This window comes from Euprymna scolopes, chromosome 28 (genome assembly GCF_053919585.1).
Source record: "Euprymna scolopes isolate OS-2025 chromosome 28, ASM5391958v1, whole genome shotgun sequence".
In the NCBI taxonomy this organism is placed as follows: Eukaryota; Metazoa; Mollusca; class Cephalopoda; order Sepiida; family Sepiolidae; genus Euprymna; species Euprymna scolopes.
In genome coordinates this window covers 28,521,285-28,545,422 of record NC_136509.1, presented here as the reverse complement: position 1 = coordinate 28,545,422, position 24,138 = coordinate 28,521,285, and the positions used below count along the sequence as shown (strand labels likewise).

The 24,138-nt window shown below is 34.1% G+C and overlaps 1 protein-coding gene and 1 non-coding gene across 32 annotated transcripts in view; both read left to right on the top strand.

The window, feature by feature from the left end:
- Nucleotides 1–24,138, top strand: part of LOC145249546 (uncharacterized) — a 517,983-nt gene that overhangs the window by 281,690 nt on the left and 212,155 nt on the right. For 22 of the 31 annotated variants that reach the window (XR_013863546.1, XR_013863545.1, XM_080111217.1 and 19 more), the window contains exons 6-9: nt 374–400; nt 8,927–8,962; nt 20,329–20,364; nt 23,879–23,914. Coding sequence is in view for 29 of the 31 variants with exons in the window: in XM_080111217.1 (XP_079967343.1) it covers nt 374–400; nt 8,927–8,962; nt 20,329–20,364; nt 23,879–23,914 (135 nt within the window). In the remaining 2 variants the exon portion in view is untranslated. The remainder of the gene's footprint in view (nt 1–373; nt 401–8,926; nt 8,963–20,328; nt 20,365–23,878; nt 23,915–24,138) is intronic. The other 9 variants (XM_080111221.1, XM_080111203.1, XM_080111213.1 and 6 more) reach the window with 2 other exon arrangements.
- On the top strand, nt 14,961–15,161 carry LOC145249870 (U2 spliceosomal RNA). The gene has a single exon (XR_013863581.1). It is a non-coding gene; the product is annotated as a U2 spliceosomal RNA (small nuclear RNA).

The following is a 24,138-nucleotide window of genomic DNA, read 5'->3' as shown; positions in this document are numbered from 1 at the left end:
TTTTACAGAAATGTTCGCTATTTTTCATCCCAAAATAGCAAACATTTCTGTAAAAGTCTGAGAACGCTACAGACGGCCAAAAAAACGGCCGTGCAGCCGAAACAATAATGTAACTTAACAGAAAGATACGGTAATAAAAATAAAATATATATATATATATATATATATATATATATATATATATATATATATATGCAATCAATAAAGATTCATCAAGATAAGTAAAGGAATGTAAATATATAGATAGAAAGTAAGAGAAAAGTAAAATCATAAGATTAGTCATAATCTCAGTCATAGTTTCAATATTTTATGATGTGTGATGATACCTATTAATTTACCAATTTTAAAGTGAAATCTTAATTTCTGTTTTCAGGGAGAAAAAGGAAGCCGTGGAATACAGGTACGTATTGCATTTACATAATCAAAGCAAAACAAATATTTTTGGTGAAAAAATAGCAAGGTGTAACAACTCGTGTAAAGAGAGAAGTAGAAGTTATTTGTGTCCACATAGAGTTTGAATGTCCACCCAAGGTCACATTAAATCTGGATACGGTAGTCATCTTCACAACCTCCTCTAGCAAGATGGGTCTAGAAGTGTAAGCCATTTTGAGTTTCAGAACAGTTTCAGATGGTTCGCTGTCACACACAAGTCCTGGGAGGTGACTTGTTTGTAGTAGACAGTTCCACAGAACAAAATACTCTTACCGTGTCGAAACCCGGGAAAAGAACATGTGAAATTGCTCCAGAAAAGGTTTAATATTTATGAAGCAATTCTGGTTTCTGATTGGTTTGTAGCAGAACGTGAATTAATTTGATTCGTCAGTTCTTAGCAGCATCGTTTATAAATAGAATCGTCCGACTGTGTGGGATCATACCCCATTACTCTCCATAGTGATGGGATGTGTCTCCTAGCGGCTTCGGCTGCATGGAGATAGGGTAGTACAAGTCAAGAATTCGTCACTTGACACTCAGCCTAACAGGTGAGGGGCCGGGAACCGGCCCAGCACCTGTTGGACTGAGGTACACCGCCTGGGTAATACCTAGGAGGTCCACCCTCCCAGGCCTTGCCACCGGGCTTTCCGGTGGGGCAAGTTTATTGCTTGCTGCCTGAGGCGCCCCGACCGGGGAATGCCGACGGGGTTACTCGGGCAATTTTTAGAATTGCAGGAGTGCCCCTCCTTTAAGGGAGCCTGCGGGTATCCCACTTTCCAGGCCTTGTGCCAAATAATGCTGATGTGGGCAGCATTTAAATAAATACCCCATTATTCTCAAAATATTGCAACATTTTTTTTTTTCACATAGGCATCACCACTTATCAAGGCCCAGAGGCCACTTGAGGATAAGGGTTAAAGTGTGTACAGTAGTCAATTGGACAGTATAGTAATCGTTAGTAATGGAAATTCGGTAAATTTGTTAACTACAGTGGATCATCAAGAACTTGTTTATGTTGGACTTGAAGACAACCATATTTTAGTCAGCTGGAAAGCAGGAAAATGGAAGACAGTTCCACAGGCGTGCAGTTCTGAGAAAGAAACTTTGTTCATGGAATCTACGTTTAGGTTTAGGCACAGATAAAAAGTGGGGGAAATTATTGATAGTGTTTTCAGCTAGACGAGTGTTTCTCGTGAAAGTTTGGCGAGGGGGGACCATAGATTGGAGCTCAGATAACTTTTGATTTTTAAACTTTAATTCAAGTTATTATATATAAAAAAAATAATTTTATAAAATCAGCAGTAAACTACAATGTATTGTGAACTAAGTCACTGCAAAAGACATGTGAAGCTTTTTCCCATTGAATCGCGATGGGTCCCCAGCGGACAATCAATCGATTTGATTGAAAAATGGACGATTTCACTGATTTCCGTGATAATAAGCCCGGGCCACGTCGGATCTCCCTGCTAGTCAATCATAAAGCTGTGTAAGCGAACACTATAATAACCGTTTTTTGTTTATTTAACCAATTGTCTAAATTATTGGAATATTTAATATAATATATATAAATATATATAAAATATAATCATGCGGATTTCATATTAATTATTACAGTGCCAATTCTCTATTGAATATTATATTGTACCTAGTATATAGTACTGATTTCAAAAGTAAAAAGAAATGATTTGGCTACCATCAGCTAGAATCGAAACCAAAACATTTATTGCTCCAGCTCCATTCCTGACTATTTGAGCTAACCCGGCAGATTGATAAGAAAGTTATAAAATTAAACCACTATTAGCTACGATTAGTTTTACACATACGTAAGCTAACACAAATATGCCGGCAAGTAGAATTGAACATTTTACATTTCAACATTTCAACTTGCTGACTTCTGTACGTGTTATTCGTCCATCCAAACAAAGATTTTCCTCGTTATAAACCATCCTTGGTGTATGATTACTATTTCCTGTTAATTTCAGTGTTATGTGAGCAGTAGTTTAAGAGTTTATCGGTTAAATATTTACACATAGACAGACAAGATAAACACACATATGTTTGAAACGTGTATTATTTGTACAATAATAGAACGTTTACAAGTTAGTTTTAAGTTTGAACTGTTAAAACCTCAACCGAGAAATAGATATTCAAATCGAATCGGATTTAATTGGCTGAAAATAACATTATTGTTTCCTATTAATTTCAGTGTTATGTTACTAGTAGTTTATCGCTTAAATATTTACACACAGACACACATACACATGTACATCTACTATTTTATTTATATATAAAACAAAAAGCAAAGTGCAACAAGCCTTGCATAGAGTAAGGTTGAAGTTATTTACATCTGCATGCGGTATAAACGTTTGTTTGAGGCTACTTTAAAACTTGATGTGATACTTATTAAATCAAATCAAATTTATTTAATAAAAACATTGCAAAGTGTAAAACCATGTAAAGAGAAGAGACAGTGGCAGTAGCAGTGACAACTAGCGGAAGCCATTGGCTGTCATTGTCAACACTTGGGGTTACTGGCGAGTAGTGTTGATTTGGGGAGATTATTTGCAGGTACTGGTGTGTAGTGGTAGGCATGGCTGCCTTTGAAACCGGTACTCACTGGCGGCCATGATCAGTGTCAGCCTCCAATGAATTGCTCCAAACTGAAATCATCTGTCTTTAACTTTCAAACACTGTTGGGCACTGACATCCACTGGCTCACTGTAACAGGCAGTCATGGTCACTAGCAGTTAGTGCTAGTCTGAGGCATTTACTTGCCTTTGTTTGCATTTACTAGTGAACACTGGCTGCCTTTCCAACAGTCATTGTCTGTTTTTGGCGTTCATAGTCAACTATGACTAGCATCAGACTTTGTCGGACTGCTTCAAAATGAAACTGTCTTCAATGGCGAGCACCAGTGGTCATTTGCGTTTTTAGGCGGTTACTTGCATTTGGTGATTGTTGGTAACTATCGCTCATGACCAGTATTGAATCTTATTTAATTGCTTTTTTTTTTTACATAGGCATCACCACATTATCAAGGCCAAGAGGCCACTCAAGGATAAGGGTTAAAGAGTGTACAGTAGTCAATTGGACAGTATAGTAATCATTAGTAATGAAAATTTGGTAAATTTGATAACTTATATGGAACGGCTCATCAAGAACTTATTTACGTTAGACTTGAAGACAACCATATTAAAGCAGGAAAACGGAAGACAATTCCACAGGCGTGCAGTTCTAAGAAAGAAGCTTTGTTCATGGAATCTACGTTTAGGTTTAGGCACAGATAAAGAGTGGGGGGAATTATTGATAGTGTTTACAGCTAGACGAGTGTTTCTTGTGAAAGTTTGGCGAGGGGGGATCATAGATTGAAGCTCAGTCGAACACTTTCCATGAAAATAACGATTCATCAGAGACAAACTCGCAACATCTCTTCTGTGAGATAGAGGTTGCAAGGAAGAGAAAAGAACATCTCCTACGAGGCTACGAAGTCTATTTTGAACTCTATCAAGGCAGGACAAGTCCTTTCTAGCAGCTCCTGCCCAGATGTGGCAACAGTATTCCATCCTTGGACGTACCTGGCTCTTATATAGGTAGAGAATAGCATCAGCAGTGAGATATCTACCGAATCAATAGAAAGATCCCACCATTTTTCCAGCGGCCTTGGCAACAGATTTGATGTACGTGTTCCATTTAAGATCAGGAGTAATGGTCAAGCCAAGAAGCTTGTCAAAACTTGAGGCCTCCTCAAGACGAGAGCCATTCATTTCAATTGATGCCAGATGTGGATCAGAATGTTGATGATGTAAAGAGAGAAGCTTGGTTTTAGATGCATTAAAAGTAACCAGCCACTCCTTACCCCATTGTACTACGTGCTCAAGATCAGAGGAGAGAGAATTAGAGAGAACTTGGTCATTTACTGTCTTAGATGTGCTACCATAAATGGTAGTGTCGTCAGCATAAATGTCTACAAATGATGTAAGGATGTGATTTGGAAGATCATTAATGTAGATCAGGAAAAGAGTTGGGCCCAGGTGGACCCCTGAAGGACACTGGCATTAATACTGTGAGCTTCTGATTTTTGCCCCTTAACTACTACTCTTATGAACCTATCAGAAAGAAATTATTTAATAATTGAGAAGACATTTCCAGCTATACCATAGCTAGAGATCTTATGAAGTAAACCTTTATGCCATACCCTATCAAAGGCCTTAGATATGTCAAGAGCAATTGCTCTAGAAAGGTTGCCTCCGTCGAGAGATTTGCTAATCCTATGAGATATAACTGTAAGCACATCTGCTGTAGATCTAGCAGAACGGAAACCATATTGAGTGTCACTAAGAAGGTTATTTTTGTTGAGATGGTTGATTACTTCTGTATTTAACACAGATTCCAGCAACTTACTCATGATGCACAGGAGACTTATTGGCCTGTACTGAGAGGGGGATGAGCGATCACCTGAATTCTTAAATACAGGGCATACTGATGAGATTTTCCAGGGAGATGGGAAACTATTCTCCTTAAGACAACGTTTAAACAGTTTTGTAAGTATGGGCGCTAGTTCAGGTTGAAGTTTTTTGAGTACTAGAATACCGTCAGGGCCAGTTGCTTTACTGGAATCAAGGTTTTTGATTAGCTTGGCAACATCACGTACAGATATACGTATATCACATAGCGTGTTTTCTGATACAGGAGGAAATATTGGGGGTTGGCGGCCTTGATTGCAAAGGGTAGAATTAGCTGAAATATTTGAAATAAAATGGCTCGTCTTCAAGGCATCTGGATGTTTGTTCGAGGCAACTTTAAATCTAGATGTGGTAGTTATCCTTACAACCTCGCAACAAAAAATAACATCTATCGCTTCAGAAGATATCTCACTGCTGATGAAACTCTCTATCTATATAAAAGCCAAGTACGTCCAAGGATAGAGTATCACTGCCACATCTGGGCAGGAGCTGCTAAAAACAGCCTATACTGCCTTGACAGAGTACAAAATAGACTTTGTAGCTTAGTGGGGAATACCCTTTTCTCTTCCCTGCAACCTTTCTCTCACAGAAGAGACGTTGCGAGCCTATCTTTGTTTTATCGTTATTTCCATGGGAAGTGCTTGTCTGAGCTCCAATCTCTGGTCCCCCCCTCGCCAATCTTTCATGATAAACACCCGTCTAGCTGAAACCACTGTCAATAATTTTCCCCACTCTTTATCTGTGCCTAAATCAAAATATAGATTCCATGAACAAAGCTTCTTTCTTAGAAGTGCACGCCTGTGGAACTCTCTTCCGTTTGCCTGTTTCCCACCTAACTACAACTTGGATGTCTTCAAGTCCAACATAAACAAATTCCTGATAAACCGCCCCCTTAAGTAAGACACTTTATCAAATCTCCATTACTAACGTTTACTACGATATTATCCCATTGATACACACACGCAATAACCCTTATCCCCGAGTGGCTTCCATGCCTTGATAAGTGGTGACTATCATGTAAAAAATAAAATAAAATAAACAGAGATTACTGCCTTTTTTCGATGTTATGTGGGCCAAATATCTTTGTTGCCATTGCTCCTCAAGTGAGAAAGGATATGGCAGTCTCAGTTTTCAGTATATTGCAAAAACCTAAAATGCAAGGATACAACCAGTTTCATCTATTGCTCAATCAATTTTTGGAGGTTAACAGTCCTTAAAACCAATCCAGCATAACCCCAAACAGAGAATGTTGCCTTTCCTTCTACTGAGATAAAAGCGATGGTGGTACATCTCCTCGCAGCCACTGCTCCTCAAGTGAGGGAAGATATGGCAGTCTCAGTTTTCAGTATACAGTGAAAATCTGGAACGGAAAGTGTGAAAATCTGGAATGCAAAGATTCAACCAGTTTCATCTATTATTCAACCCATTGGGAGGGGGAGTAACAGTCCTTAAAAACCAATCCTGCAAAACCCCAAACAGAGAATACTGGCTCACATTTTTTGCGAGTACTTGTAGGGACTGCGACTTGATGCTGGAGTGAAAAACTTCTCAGGAGATAGATTTATATTCTTGTTGATGATGATGATGTATGTCAGAATCAAGTCTTCTTTTATTCTCCTCTACACAAATGAGAACAGATTTAGTCTTTGGAGTTGCTTTTTATAGGAATGGACCGAGAGTCCCATCACTATCCTAGCTGCCAATATGCTGTTGAACATGCTGTAAGTGTACAATATCTGCGTTGATAAAGATTTGTTGTTTAGACAGCATACCTAAGAATGAACCATGCAAGAACTATATATATAGAAGGCAAAAAGTGTCTGCCATTAAGTTGAGACAGATTATTTTTCTTATCATTTATTTGTAGAAACAAGATATATATATATATATATATATATATATATATATATATATATATATATATATATATATATATATATATATATATATCATTTGGAAACTTTGGACTACTGTTCTCATATTGAGTGTTATGATTTTCACAACGTTTCAGTCAATCTAATCTCTGACTTTCTTCAGGTGTCTTGTCAAACTCAAGAATCTTTCCGTCGAAATCAAGAATCTGCATAGAATTTCAAACGGAACCCTTTATTTAATCTGACAGAGTAGCATGTTCTCCTTCTGTCAGCCATGATTGGATAGAAGTCCTAAGTAATTCGCAATTGTATTTTCAGTGTTGCCCACACTGAGGATTGAACTTTCAACATCCAGAAGAGCGTAACTTACAATTGAATATCAATATGAATTGAAACAAATACATTGAAGACATTGCCAAGGTTGCTGCAAAGAAAGTGGGCTCTCTTTACTGTACTAGAAAAGTACTCACACCTGAGAGTATCCTATATCTCTACAAGGGCACAATCCGCCTATGCATGGAGTAGTGTTGTCACATCTGGGTGTGTGCATCTGCCACTAATCTCTCGCTCTTAGATATGGTCCAAAAAAGAGTCCCCAACCTAATAAGTCCCGCACTATCAACCAAACTCCGTCCCAGTGCCGAAATGTTATATCCATGTGCCTGTTTTACAAGTATTTTAATGAAATGTGCTCTGAAGAAGCATTTGTACCCCCCTCGACGTAAATACTTGACAAGCAGCAAAATCCCACCCTGCCATTGTTGAGATCCCTGGATGCAGCAAAGCTTTCTACTCTAATAGTGTTTTTCCCCCTGGAACTGCTAGATTTTTTAATTCCCTTCAGAGTTCTAACTTTCCTGACTATACTGTCATGCAGAAGTTCAAGTGTGATGTTAATAGACATCTCACTGCTCAACTCCCTACATAGTGTCCTTGTAGATTTGGTCCCAAATAGTAGCCCCTTACATCCAAGTAGCCTTGTTTGGGGTGAAATGACAGTAAAAAATGTACTTTATCCATGGCATAGTATGATTTCGAAAATTCAGAAACATAAAGCTAAAGATGTCGTTCAATCTTGTCCAGTTGAGCCGTTTTTTCCCCCTGGGTAGCGCCACATCTTGAACTGTGGCGGTTCATGCAAATTTGCACAAAAAGGAATTTGAAAGAACATAGATATAATAAATACAGAAAGTACAATTAAAATTAGCGATAGAGTGAACAGATTTTGATCTAAGGAAGCATACATGATACTAAAGAATCACAAAAACGATTGAACAAATCAACCGATCATTCGATTAATTAATTCAGCTAGAACCAGCATAGAAAGAATTACTAAGAAATTGTATTTAAAATTAGCACACAGATAAAAAAAAAAAATAGGGGTGCTTGTATATTGTAATAACGAAAAAATATTGAATTTCAAGTAAAAACAAATGATGCCTACGTAATTGTCAGGTCTCAGATAGCAACATATCTAAATATTAAGAAAAACGATAAGGTAGAAAATGAATTATTCATGAAAATAGAATTTGCAAAATCTAGCGAGTTGGTTTCAAAATCTACCGTTTTGAATTGAAGAGTTAACAGGGGTGGTAATTAAATGTTCAGTTTCTCGAAAATCTTATGTCAATTTTGGAAAAGTAATTCCTATAAGTTTTGAAAGAAGTTAAACAACAGAGTTGTTTTTTTTTAATTCACAAATTATGTATATATGTTATGTTTGTCTTTGTTTTCTGAATAAATTCTGTCTGCTATAAATTGTTTAAACTGAGTTACTTCCCCTTTTGCTTATGTCACATGACCTAATACCTTCAATCTAGCATGTAACTTTATCGAACAGTTTTTAAGCTTATAGGAACTGTTTTTCATGAATAATTATTTTTCTACCTCATCGTCTTTCATAATTCTTAGATATGTTAGTATTTGAGACCTGACAATTGCCTAGGTTTGTTTTACTTGAGTATTTTTTCGTTATTATAATATAGAAGCACAAAAAAAGGATTTAGGATTAAACCAATGGACTAAAAAAAAAAGCCGAAATAATTATTTGGTTTATTTGTATTGAAAATAAAAATGAATGCACCTTCTTATAATTCAACAATAGTTATCCTAACAACTAATCATATTTTTTTTTTTTTTTGCTTGTTTTGTTTTCAGGGGCCAAAAGGTCGCAGTGGTTTCCCTGGCTACCCGGTTGGTGATATTTCAAGATTTGCATCAGCAAATTTAATAATATTTACAGTTTTGTGTAATCATTGCAGAGTAACAATTTAAGACTTAGATATTTTTTCTACTATCTTATTTTAGTATTCTTATTTATATAAATTTAGGTATGTGTATATATTTAGATATTTGTATGTATGGGATTTACTCCTAAACGAATTAATCGATCATTACGAATTTTGGAAGACAGCTGCTATATTTAGTTTACTTTAATTTTATACAAAGTGGAGGGGAATAAATGAAAGAAGCCCTTCGTGAAAATTCAAATATTCCCGATTTTTTGTGAAATTTTAACAATACCTATTAGACATAAATTAATAAATATTTCTCAAATCTCAATATATTTAAGGGATTTTAGAACATATAATATGAGCCCCATTTGAAAAAAAAAAATATTCCAGATTTGCTTTGAATTTGACCAATAGTTATTAGAAACTGATTAAACAGGGTTCCTTTAATTTCGCTTTTTTAAAACAGCTTAATCTTAAGCCTTAAATTTTAGGCATTTTTTCTAAAATCAAAATCAAGGATTTTGATCAAAATTCGAATAAGGATTCTAAAGATAAGGTTTAGCATCATTATTACTTTGCATTTAATCTTTGCAATAGGACACGCAAAAGTGATGCAAAATTTCTGTTCAAGGAATTAGTGATACTTATACTGGCACCAACAGAGTTAAATTATAACACATGATGATGATGATCATCATCATCATCATCATCTCATTTCACTACATCTTCAGATCCACCATAAAGCAGTGCCCAAGGCATCCCTCATGTCCGCATCGGAGCATGCCTCACTTAGCGGGCAGTCTATAAGGATGTTCGATAGTCTACACGTCAGTGCAACAAGGACACCGAGCGTCCTGTATATAAGCCCCACTTGTGCACGTTTTTCCGTGTATTGGCAACTTTCACTTGGACCTGGTTAAATTATACCCACTCTTTCTGGGGGAGTTCAGGGTCTGTTGGGAGGTCTTCTTTTGGTGCTGGAAGAGCCTCGTTCCAGCATAACGATATTATTTATAGAAAAAACTTAACTTACTGCCCAGGATGTTTGCATATCATTGATTGCACAAGATAAATTGTTTGCCTGATGCAACATGTCTCGCCACGATAGTTGGAATAACCACAGAAGCAACACACAAGTCATCCATTTTCGACTAGCATTGGAATCCATTATCAGTGTGGCAATGTTCAAACTTCCACACGCTGGGCTTTGGGAAACTATTTCTCTTCCCCATGAATGGCGTAAAACACGTTTTTTATGGCACCATTCATGTTCACAGTCGTTTCAAGTTCTTCAATTTCTTTGGAAATGGAAATATATAGAATCGATTTGTACTTTAAAATTGAGAAAGAATTTTTAATGCAGAAAATTTTCATTAAATTATGAAATTGCTAGATCAAAAAAAAAAATTTTTTTTTTAATTAATTTTAATTTAAAAATTTAAATTCATGGAACCAATTATAGAAAAAGTTGAATCAATAGTTTCGAATTCAAATATGTTTTCTGAGATTTGAAAATATTTTTTTTTTTTTAAATGCTACTGAACCAAAAATTGCTTTAAGAAAATGGTTGCTTCTCTGCTGGTTCCAGTAATTAATTTTCTTCGTCCTGTGACGAGAACTTTTTTAATGTCGGGTAAAAAGCGTATTTTACTTAAGCTGCCCTTACTTAAGAAAATGAAAAATATTTTTGTAATTTAGCAAAAATCATTCTAGATCAGTTTGAAAAATCAGTTGAAAAACAAAGTTTTGGAACACAGGTCAATGTTAATGTTAGCTATTTTTGCAGACCAGTGTTTTTATTGTTGTTTTCTTTTTGTATTTTGGAGATATTATATATATATATATATATATATATATATATATATATATATATATATATGTGTGTGTGTGTATACACATATATATACATATATATATATGATTGTTGAGCTGGATTAAATCCGACGATATGAAATAAAATGGAGGTGGAAGGACCTGGATACTCAACGTTTCGCCCGATCTATGCGGTCAATGACCATCCCTCTTGAAGAAGCCCGCATAGATCGGGCGAAACGTTGAGTATCCAGGTCCTTCCACCTCCATTTTATTTCATATATATATATATATATATATATATATATATATATATATATATATATATATATATATAATAAATTCCACAGCCAAACAACGTCGCAGCTCACAAGAGCCATGACAGTCAACGAACCGGAAGTCCAAGACTTGAGTTTCGCCCTCATTTGGACTCATCAGTTAGACACATCCGAACTCAGGATTCGAAACCCGAGCCTCTTGCATGCGAGGCAAGCACCCTAACAACTGAGCAAACGCCCCGCACACAAGAATTTCTATTAACCAACACAGACCAAGCAAATCGTGCCAAAATCCGACTGTGAAATGAACCTACTTCGTCTCAACAAGGGACGCGGTCATCCAACCAGTCAATAACCCAAGCCGATGTCTCACAAGTAGGAGTTTTTAGCTCGAAAGGACGACGCCATCCAGCAATGCTAATCTAACAAGCAATTTATAATAGGATTTTCAGAATGTGAGAGATTGTATATAATAAACTCCTACTTGTGAGACATCGGCTTGGGTTATTGACTGGTTGGATGGCCGCGTCCCTTGTCAAGACGAAGTAGGTTCATTTCGCAGTCGGATTTTGGCGCGGTTTGCTTGATCTGTGTTGGTTAATAGAAATTCTTGTGTGCGGGGTGTTTGCTCAGTTGGTAGAGTGCTTGCCTCACATGCAAGAGGCTCGGGTTTCGAATCCTGAGTTTGGATGTGTCTAATTGATGAGCCCAAATGAGGGCGAAATTCGAGTCTTGGACTTCTGGTTCGTTGACTGTCATGGCTCTTGTGAGCTGCGACGTTGTTTGGCTGTGGAATTTATTATATACAATCTCTCACATTCTGAAAATCATATATATATATATATATATATATATATATATATATATATATATAATATATATATATATATATATATATATATTATACCGCTTCACATGAAACAAACACTCATTTATTCTTGTCCAAGTTTATAAGTGTACAATTGTTTCAACCCATAAAGATATGTATAAAAACTATACAACAAAAAGTGGCATTAACCTAGGAATATTCCTCTTGGTCTGACTTTTTGTAGTTTGGCTTTTATGAATATTCGTAGCGCTGATGAGCTCCCTGTACTGGAATTAAGAAAAAAAAAAATATATGCACAGAACTATATATATAAAATATCAGCATGGGCGGAAACAATTGTACGCTTATATAGTAAAAAACTGAACTTGATGAACATAAATGTCTGTTCTCAGTGGAGCGGTATAATGTAAAAAAAAAAAAATTTAAAAAAAGTATTTATAGCTCTAGTATTGCGCTATTGAGCTATTTAAATGAACTTTGTGTTATTAATATTTATATTTAATTATAAAATTGAAAAACTTTACTTCAATATTTGTGTATATTGTTTCCTCGATTTGGGTTCTCCCAAATTGAAAAACAAAATGTAATTCTTTTTGACTTTCATGTATTGATATGTTTTGAATGTGTCATGCCAAATTTGGAAGCACTTTAATTCTTAGTTTTGCAACTCAAGTCTTTGCCGTCTTTTACTTGCACGTTGTTGTCTGGTAAGGAATACCTCCAGAAAGCCACGCCCACAAAAAAATAAAATAAAAAATGAATGCTGCTTGCAACTGTCTCTCTTCTTCCTAATCCTAATTTTTCAACCAATCGCTAACCAGTATTTCGATTTTTTTTTTTTTTTTTTTTTTTTTTTTTTTGTATATATGCCTTGATTTTGAAAAAAAAAAAATTCTTGTTCTGCTTTCTTTTAGTATGCATAAAATGTTTAACTTCTTACTTATTTTTGCTAATCTATTTTCATTGATTTTGTAAAAACAATGCATAACACTGACCTGTTGATATTTTTTCAAAACTTCTAACACGTTGACATACTAACAGCATTTTTCGCTTTATTTTTTAAACCCAAACTTGAGACGCGTTTATCATGTTTTTTTTATATCAGTTTTTTTTTTGTTTTGTTTTGTTTTGTTTTGAATGACATAACTTACACATATATAACATAATCTCACAATTATGCAATCGATTTGCCAAGCAACATGTATACATTATTTTCTTTAACATTACTTATTGTACATTTTTATATTGTTGATATATGTATACATCTTAATCAGTTAAAATAAATAATTGCTAAACGGTATTATATTTTGCATTATTATAAATTGTTGTAGAATGTATATCTTAATCATTCATATATCATGTAACATTGCTATATTCCTTTAGATATTAACCAAAAATGTTTATATGATGTAAATTCTTTCAAAAGAATACCTGAAAAGGTATTACATTTAAATATTTAAAAATATTGACCAAGGTGCAGTAAAGTTAACAGCCGAGAAATCGAAAAAAAAAAAAAAAAAAAAAAAAGAAGAACTGTAACTAAGCAATTGAAAATTTAATTTTCTACCGACCTGAATACGTTTGACATTTTGAAACGGTTTGTAAGTTTTGTTATTTCTAAAAATTTGTTTTGCTATTTCTGCTTTTTTTTTGGGGGGGGGGGCTGATCGCTAATCTGAGGTTGATAGATAATACGAGCACTAGGAGCAATACCGAAATACTTTGAAAAAAAAAAATAGGAGATATTGGAATCAGCGGGATGAGCTCAGAAAATACAACGTATAACAATAATGAAAACGGCTGAAATATTAAGGAAAACTCCTAAATGTGGAGACTAACACACACAAGCTACAGGCACAAGCCAGACATATATAAACTGCTACAGATGTAAAATACAAAGAAACATCATATGGAAGCATGAAAACTAAGACTTTATAAAGGTGGGGAGGGGGTGCTCCCCCTCCCTTTTACTTTCTATTTTCTTTCTTTTTGTGTGGGTGGGTGTCACAATAAACTGGCGCCACACTAAATAATGAAGAGGGTCAAGGAGGATGGAAAGACCAAGAAGAGAAAGCATTAGCTGAACCTAGCTAGATGAGAGCAAAGAGGACTGGGACCTTGGGGAAGCTTATTGCCACCCACATTCCAGTGAACACTAATGGTCGCTGCTAATGAGAAATCAATGGTAAGCGGCTGTTGTAATAGCACAAATTCTTTTACAAAGGTTATCGAACGAGATGGAGAATACTGGAAATCTGGGGAAACTTGCTGTCACTCAGACTCCAGAGAACACCACAAGTTGTTCTCAAAAAGAAACCTTTAATAGTGGCTTGCGTAACTACTCATAGTGAGTAAATAATAATAATAATAATAATAATAATAATAGGCTGATGCCACAAACCCTAAGTTCGAGGGTAGTTTTCAGTCGAATGAGGGTAAGCTTTTAATTTTAATGTTATAAATCAACCGCTATTTTTTATTGCTGAAATCAGCTACGTGAAAGTAACGAAAAATAAATGTAAATGAGAAAATTTACCAACAGTTTCAAATGTTTAAACTATGCTGGTCGATAGAAAATTAAATTTTCTATCGTTTGGTAAAAGTTATTTATTGTATATTTTGTTTCTTTCTGATTTTTCGTCTGGTAACTATGTTACACTTTTGTTAAAAAGTAAAATATTGATATAAATTGATAATTTTTTTAAAAATATTTTTAAGTAAAATAGAAACATTTAATTATAAATTATTTTAATAATTAAATAAATCTGAAATTATTACGATGGTTAGTTTATTTGGTGCCTCTTTATTAGAACCCTGTCATGTAAAAAAAAAAAAATAATAAAGGAGAAAACGTCTTATTATTTTCAAAACAGTCCAATTTTTGATTCTTCTTTGTTATTATTCGAAAATTGAAATGTTGAATTCCAAATGGAACCAATGGTATCGACTGAATTGTCATGTTACAGTAATAAACATACCCAAAAGTTACGAAAAACGATAAGCTGGAAAATTAATTATTAATGAAAATAGTTTTCGAAAACAATTCTTCGCCTGTTGGCTAGGAACAAAGTGTAGTATCTGTTCTGATGCTACACTGCATTTTTTCTTACTTCGATCAGTAGAGGACATTTTTATTTTTGTTCCTATTCAAAGTGCGTCTTTTTTGGGAAGCTGGATTTTCCCCACATTAAAAAACTGACATTGTGTTTAACTCTGCATCAAATAAATCGGAACAATTATCAAAAATTGAGTTTTGCAAAAAAAAAAAAAAAAAAAAAAAAAAGAAACCAGAGATTTCTAATTGTAACAAAAGCCGTATCCTCGAGTGGCATCCGAGCCTTGATAAGTGGTGACACTTTTGCAAAACAAAAAAAAAACGGAGAGTTCTAATTGTAACAGAAGGGAGGTAAATATCTTCTGAAAACTGAAAAATCTTAGTTTTCGCTTCGCAAACTGTTTTCATTAATAATTAATTTTCTACCTCATCGTTTTTCATAATATTTGGATATTTTCATTACTGCGACATGACAATTCAGTAGGTACCATTGGTTTCATTTTTCGAATTTCGCTAAAATAACGAAGAACCCAATATTTTACTATTGTCGCCATTTTGTTTTTGTTTGCATTAAAACTACAGCAACACAGAACGTTTACATTTAGATGCATGAAGAATCAAAAAATAAGCAGCCAAAACGTGAAAATATTAATCATTTCGTGCCACCATAGTTTAAATAGTTTTATATGGTCTTATCATATAAGCGAAATTTTTAATTAAAATAAAATAAAAACTACTTGTTTAATTTTCGAGATAAGGATTGATAGCTTTAATTATTTGGACTACTGTTCTTATCGTGATTGTTATTTTCACAACGTTTCAGCCGATGTAACCTCTGACCGTCTTCAGATGCATCTTGGAAATCGTAATGTCAAAATTTCGATCTAAATTTTTTATTTAATCCACCAGGAAAGATTGTTAGAAGTTTTAAAGTATGTTTGGTCAGCATTTAGTTTCTTTCCAACTCAGTGCTCATCTTTAAAATAACAACCTTCACAGGTTTTCGGATTTGCTGAAAACGAATATCACATTTAAAACTAGTGCAGACAAATAGTTTTCCTGATATGAAGACCTTTAATATCCAATGTAATTCCTACTGTTTTCACTGGTGGCCATGTTTGTATGTGCAAAACATGTGCAAAAACTGAATGCGTGAAAACAGTAGGGATTACATTGGATAATAAAGGTCTTAATATCAGGAAAACTATTAGTTTTAAATGTGATACTTGTTTTCAGCAGACCCAAAAACCTAAATGGGTCATCATTTTAAAGGTGAGTGTTGAATTGGAAAGAAACTTAAAATTGACCATATATTTTTGTTGATTGTTATTACCTCAGCAGTCTTTTTTGAGGCTGAGGTTCAATTCTTACAACAGGCAATAATAATTGAGACTGACATAACTTTAAACTTTTATTTAGTCATGGCTGACAGAACGAGAATAATCTACCTTGCATATTAAATAAAGGGCTCAGTTTGAAATCCCATCATGGTTGCAGAGTTCAACAAAAATTCTCAATTTGTATCATTTGGATTATTCGGACTATTGTTCTGATTTTAAGTGTTATCGTCCAAATGTTTCAGCCGATGTATCCTTCGACCTTCTTTCAGGTGTATCTTGTCAAACACAAGATTCTTTCATTTGAACTCGGGAACCCTTTATTTAATCTAGCAGAAAGATTCCAGTGTTCAACAAGATACACCTGAAGAAGACTGGAGGTTACATCGGCCAAAACGTTGTAAAAATAGCATTCGAGATGAGAACATTTTATGTTTATCATCAAATAAAATTGATATTCTAAGATTTTGCGACAATTGTAGCCTTTCTTAATGGAAATCGCTGCAGACAAGACGTGAAGCCACATGATGTAAGGAGCTAAAAAAAATACTATTTCAAGGTCAAAAAATAAACAACGATAAGTATTAGAGGGATAGATTCTCGCTCAAAAACGTCAGAAACGTCGCTCATGGAATGTGAGGACTAAAGTACAAAATAAGGGAAACGAGAGTTACAAGGCTGACAAAAGTAAAACCAACGTCTACTTTCTATTCTCATTTACAAAAATAATAAGACTTTTTCCGTTTTATTTTTTGTCTTGAAGGATTCTAGTAAAGATGCACCAATTATTCTCTGTCTTTTCCATTCCACTGGAATTGTCATTTCCCTTTTCATCTTCTCAAACTCGTTTCCTTGATTTGCAACATTTGATTTCGTTTTGAATGAAAAAAAAAAAAATTGCTACAAACATTTTTGCATTGCATTCAAATTACAAATCCTCAGCATTTCCGGTTCCGTTTGATTCCTTGAAAAAAAAATGGCATGTTTTAAACTAAATAACTAAAACAATGATTGCCAATGCATGAAGTGGGTCACAGTTTTTTTGTTTTTTTTTTTAAACAACTTGCTTTGGAGGTTAATGAGGTCAGTCATTGAATTTTATTTTTTTTTGTTTTTTTTTTTTTACTATTGAGTCACCATCTATCAAGGCAAAAAGTCAATCAAGTACAAAGCGTTAATGAGATTAATAGATTTGTCAGTTGAATGATGAATAATATTATGAGAGGATTGAAAATGATGAATGGGAAGAACAAGGTTTGATTACTTGTGAGGACATGGCAAATATTTGACATTGGATTTGAAGACGACCATGTTGTTACCTAAAAGGAAACAGTCCCCATGGTAATGTAGTGAACAAATGAGTATTTTAAAAAAATATAATTTAAAAAAATAATATATTTAAAAATAAAAGATTAATTTTTTTAAATTAAAAAATAAAATGTATTAAAAAATTTAAAAATAATCATTAAAAAAAGAAAAAAAAAAAAAAATATATATATATATATATATATATATATATATATATATATATATATATCCAGAGGAAGTCTCGAAATAAAGACGAAACATTGATGAACACATAATACGGTTTGTTCCTTTTTATTTCTGTCTGTCTCTCTCTCTCTCTATATATATATAATCCCATAATGCAATTTGTTACTTATGTGCAAGTAGGTAAAAAGAAAATGACGACTGAATTCTTAGAATGTATCCAACAAGTTTTATAAATGCTGTTTATGAGAATGATTTCATGCGGACTGAAGAAATAACAATATTCCAATTTGTCATGAAGCCGTTTGACAATTTCTTAGCAATAAACTAACCCTTACTCAAAGAGAGAAGGCACAGCATAGAAGGTAGACCTCCTAGAACTGCACAGAACTATTATTGCACTGCAATCAACAGGGACCAGATCATTATAGGAATGGTTTAATCTTTGTTGATTTTAGGGAGGTAAGGATAAAAATTCCTAGCCGAAAATATGCAGACTTTTGTTTAATCTTCTGGTTAAATCTCCCCAAAGATACACAGCATTTTTTTTTTTTTCACAGGCCACACGTTTATTTATATTTCTGTAAAATGAAAGAAGTGAACTGTGTTCATTAATATATTCCTATCTTTCCCTCTAGAAAGGCTAGCAATGATTGCATACTTTCCAACGTACCTCTCTACTCTACTGTTGATTCCATCAAATGTGTGCTCAATCGAGGCACTAATTTTTGGTTCTTTCACATTATCAGTAAGAACTTGTGTTACCATAACTTTCTCTCTCCATGTTCCTAACACCTGGTGGAATGTTCATGGGCAGAACTTCTTTGCAAGAGCTTCCCCACGTGGAAAATATTTTTTTTTTCCATAGAAATCGCTCCAGACAAGGCATGAAGCGACTTGATGTAAGGAACTAACAAAAATATAAAATAAAATACTACTTCAAAGTCAAAGATTAGTCAGCGATAAGTATGAGATGGATAGATTCCGACCCACAAAACAGTAATTCTTTCTCCTTTATCAGAAACCTCGTTCATGGAATGTGAGAACTAAAGGACAAAATAAGGGAAGCAAGAGTTGCGAGTCTACCGAAAGTAAACTGATATCCACTTTTGTTGTGGGTGATAAAAGTTTGAGTTCCTTAATCATTCCTCATCGCCAGTGTTGTGAATCAGTAAGGGTCTGAAAGAAAGACACAACTCGGTATTTAATAGAAACAAAATATATTAAACAGAGAAGCAAATGCAACAAATAAAGAGAAGTGGGTATACGTCAGTCCGACTGCCATGTATGAATAACAAGTACATAATGCCCGAGAGACATATTCTCCCGGTCTTTATAGAAAGTAGAAGAGTACATTGTTGTCCATAAGATGGACACCACAATAAGTTTCTGCCCTCTTTACTGTGGGAATGCTTTCCTGTTATTTACAGCTTGGTCATCTTCAAATTCAATATCAATAAATTCTTGTCGGAAACTGACACAAAAGTAATCAAATGTTAGTTTGTCAGTACTCCAGTAGTGTTCCACATATTTCAGATGATAATTTTTCCGTCTTATTTACCCTTATCCTCGAGTGACTATTAGCCTTGATAAATAAAAAGCAAAAAAAAAAAAAAAAAAAAACACGTCCTGAATAACGAATTTGCACTTCAAACCCATCATGAGTGACTGGAATGCTTTCCTGTTGATTACAACTTGGTGATCTTCAAATCCAATATAAACAAATTCTTGTCAGAGACAGCCACATAAGTAATCAAACGTAAGTCATACCATTACCATTAATACTCGCATAGTGTTCTATAGTTTTGGGCTGATAATTATTCTGTCTCATTAATATTTATCCTCGAGTTGCTATTGACTTTGATGAATCAAAAGCAAAAAAAAAAAAAAAAATGAACTTCTTGACTGATCTCATATCCAACAATCATCATATATTCTGAATCCGAAGATTCTACTGTTGGCATTGGTTTTCCTGATATTTTTCTAGTCAGAATTCTTTCTAGAACAACATCAGAAACTTACGGGTTGAAAGTTGTCAACATTCTACATGAAAGTGATCTTGTGGAATGAACTGGATTCGAACTTGAAATACCCAGGTCGTCAGTCCGTGTCGTAAACTACCTTTCCCTCCCATATCCAACAATGAAAACCAAACAAGTGTTTAAAAAAAATAACGATCCACATCACAAGATGCATGTAAAAGATATTAATTGGTTTATATAATCCTTGATTGCTTCATATACAGTCACAAAGACAAGTTTTATGACAAAAAAACCGAATTTCCGCTTTTCATCATGATTCTCTAAGACTTCTATAGCTCTTCTTATTTGGAATAAAAACCTATTTTCGAAACAAAAAGACAGAAAAATCATTTTTTTTTTTTAACTCAGAAAATCAAATTTCATGAAAATATATATGTGAGTGTGCGTGTGTGTTTAATACATGTTTTGAAAAATATATTTAGTGAATATAAGTCTGTATTTTGATGGTCTACTTACTATTATTATATTCTGTTGACTATAGGGACCAGTTGGTTTACAAGGTTCCAAAGGTGAAGTGGTAAGTATTTAGCTTTCAATGGAAGACATATTTTTTTTTTTTAGCCAAGTTTTAATTATGAATTTTGGAGTTTCATTTCTTTGCCATGAATTTATGATCTGAATAAAAAAGGAAATCTTTTCTTGAGATCAAAGTATTTAAAGATGCGTCCAATCGAATCAATGAAAATGGTGCTTCAAACATGGGTGTGGCAGATCAACGGAGGTACTAACGGGGCATCATATGTATGTGTGGATACATCGACAAATGCTGTTTAAAACTCAAGCATCACCGACAGATCAACAGATTTTCTTATAGATATTCATAGACGAATCTAGAAAAATACTATTTCAAAGTCAATCTTGACAGACCAACGGAAATGTTATTTCAAACTTAAGCATAATAAACCAAAATAAATGCTAATTCAAACTTAAGTACTTGTGGAAAAAGCATGCTCCCAGTTCTGGACCAATATCGACAAGCCTGACAGACCAACACAAATGCTACAGGGTAGAACGATAAAGTTGTCGCCCTAAACAAAACAATACTACAGCTTTATTTTAAAACTTTTATTGAAAAAAATCAATTCAGGTAACTTGATTATGTAATAGAGCTGACATCTATTCAATGTAGCCGCCTTCAACCTCAGTCACCGCCTCGACATGGGTCTGGAACTGGGAGCCTGCCTTTTCCACTAGTGTCGGCAATCAGGCTTGCTTGGTGTTGTGGGAGGTCATGTTGGTGATGTTCTCAACGTATGACCAAACGAAGTAGTCCAGCAGTTTTAGGTCGGGGGAGGAGGGGGGGGGTCAGTGAGAGAAGGGTACAAAGTCGTAGCACTCCTTCTAAAGCCAAGCTTGGATCTTTTTGGACTTTTAGGCTAGCGCCGAGTCCTGCTGCCACACCAAGGGTCTGCCAGCAGCCACCTGATTGCACCAGGGGATCACCACACTCTTCAGCACATCCAGGTATACTTTGATATTGACTTTCAAGCTGACTTTGATGAGGTGGCATGATGTGGCCCTCACTTGAAACCATCATAACCATGGCTGCAAACTTCATTTTCATAACCCTGGGCACATCTATTCGTTGCAATCCAGCGATGCAGTTTGAGGGTGCTGACAATGGTCTTGTTGTCATAACATGAAGCAGTAGAGAACATGAGTTGTACGCCTCTCAGACCTCGCTCATTGAACATTGTGTCACTTCCAGACATGATAGAAGGCTCTTATTGCTCTCTTGGGATTTATACACAACTGGCGAACTAGTTGATGGTATGTAAAAAAAAAAAAAACGGTTTTCATCAAATGGAAATGGAATCATGTCGTCTTTTCTATGGCAACAATTTTATCCTTCCACTCTGTCATTCAAACTCCAGCCTGACAGACCAACATAAATGCTAGTTCAAACTTAAGCATGGCAGACCAACATAAATACTATTTCAAATTTAAGCCTGACAAACCAATATAAATGCTAGTTCAAACTAAAGCCTGACAGACCAACATAAGTACTATTTCAAACTCAAGCCTGACAGACTGACATATTCACAAATGCATCTAAATATACCAAAATAAATCCATATGAATTAGCATGATACAACTCGTTAGTATTGGTTTCCACGATTCTTTCTCGAATTAGATACGTGCAGGAAGTGAAGTTTGCCAACATCCATAAGTGAAAGTGGTGATATGTAACATGGCAAACTCGGGTTAGCAGTCCAACTCATTATCAACTTCACTAGTGTCATCTCTCCTAAATATACCATTTCAAAATTTAAACATGGCAGAATGCAGAGGTCTGTAATGAACAAATGCAGAGTTACTTCTTTTTTTTTTTTTTTTTTTTTTTTTAAATATCAATTATATGAAAATAAGTCCGATGCACATAAGTAATTATCTGTGAGTAATTAACTAGAATTACATTTTATTGTTCTTAACAACATGAACCAAGATTGAACAATAGAAAATGACTAGTTAGAATCAAATATTGGTTTATCAGAATCAAAACTATCGATGACGAAAACTGACAGCTTTACTTTATTACATACATAAGTGTGGATTTTCATGCTTTACTTACTATCATTATATTCTTGTTGACTGTAGGGACCAGTTTGGTTTACAAGGTACCAAAGGTGAAGTAAGTAAGAGAAAAAATAAGAGTAATTTTCAAAGATCAAAAAACAAATGTGACTTCAGAAAATTGCCAATTTGACTAACTGTATTAACTGCACTTTTTGAATGAAAATAACACAGTTTTTATATATATATATATATATATATATATATATATATATAACAAGGGCGTGTGGGAATCCTTTTTTCTTTGTTCTAGGAGCACAAATGAAATATAATACTTGACATGTGCTCCTAAACTTTAATTCAAGCCAGACATTATCTATTATATAAACTGCAAATGTGTGTGTGTGTGTGTATCCAACTAAAAGTAAAAAAAAAACACTACAAAACAAAGACCCTCAAAGTTTACATATTTTTTATCAGTGTTGTCCCAGCTCAATAATATTTAAAATTTAGAAAAATATTATTTATTCTCTGGGGAAGTTGGGTCAACTGAGCCAGATTTCAACGGGGGCGGGGGGGCATTTATTTCACCATTTTATTTACTAATTTGAAAAGAAAATGTCGGATCCTTTCTTGATTAATGTATTATATAAAAGAGAGTTGTCTGTGTGTATGTCCAGCTGGAGAGGAATGGGCCTGGCAGATGAAAAAAAAAAAGAGGTTGGGATTGGAAGGGAGAAAGAAAGATTATCATAGTGAGAAGTTCAAAAAGAAATATATTACACTTTGCCCCGGGCAACACCAGGTAGCCATGCTAGTTTACTATGATTGTGAAACTTAGATTCAAGCCAGAAATTATGTTCTAAATTCTTTAAATTTCAAAATTACTTTTTAAATTTTAATATTTTCATATTTAATTACTATATAAATTTTAACAATTTCAAAATTACATTTTAAACTTAATTTGAAAATTTATAAATTTTAACAATTTCAAAATTTCTTTGTAAATTTTAATGGTTTTGATATTCTTTTCAATATTTTAACATTTTCAAATTGCTTCATACATTTTAAAGGATACTAAATTCTATATATTTTTTTAAATCTATTAACACTTGATTAAAAATGGCTGGGTCTTGTTTGTTTACTACATTGTAAAATTTAAACTTTAAAGCCAGCCAGACATGAGATTAAAAATGTCTGACTTCTGTTTGTCACTACATCAAAACAATTTGATTATTAGACAGTAATTTCTGGATCTTAAATTAAAGTTTAAAAGCAAAGGTCACGTATTATGGTTCATTTGTGTTCCTAAACAAAGAAACGTTCATTTCCTTGCATATTCATTTTGTTGTATAATATATTATTTATTTGCATGTATTTTAATGTGATGTTTGCCATACTTTGAAACTTTGATTGAACTAATTTTTAATTTTTAATAACTTGTAAAACAATCTTGTAATCTAAGATCGAATTTTATTTGTTGTTGTTAATAATCTAATGTGATTTTTATTCATCAGGGATTACCTGGCCCAAGCGGAGAGAAAGGAGATAAGGTAAGAATACACAAAATAATAATCATTTAAAAGTTATCTCCCTTACACTTCTTTTCTCTACACCAAACGTTCCTAAACCGATTTGGAAGACATTTCGCACTTTTTTTTTCTTTTTTTTTACATAGGCATCACCACTTATCAAGGCCAAGCGGCCACTCGAGGATAAGGGTTAAAGAGTGTACAGTAGAAATTGGACAATATAGTACTCGTTAGTAATGGAAATT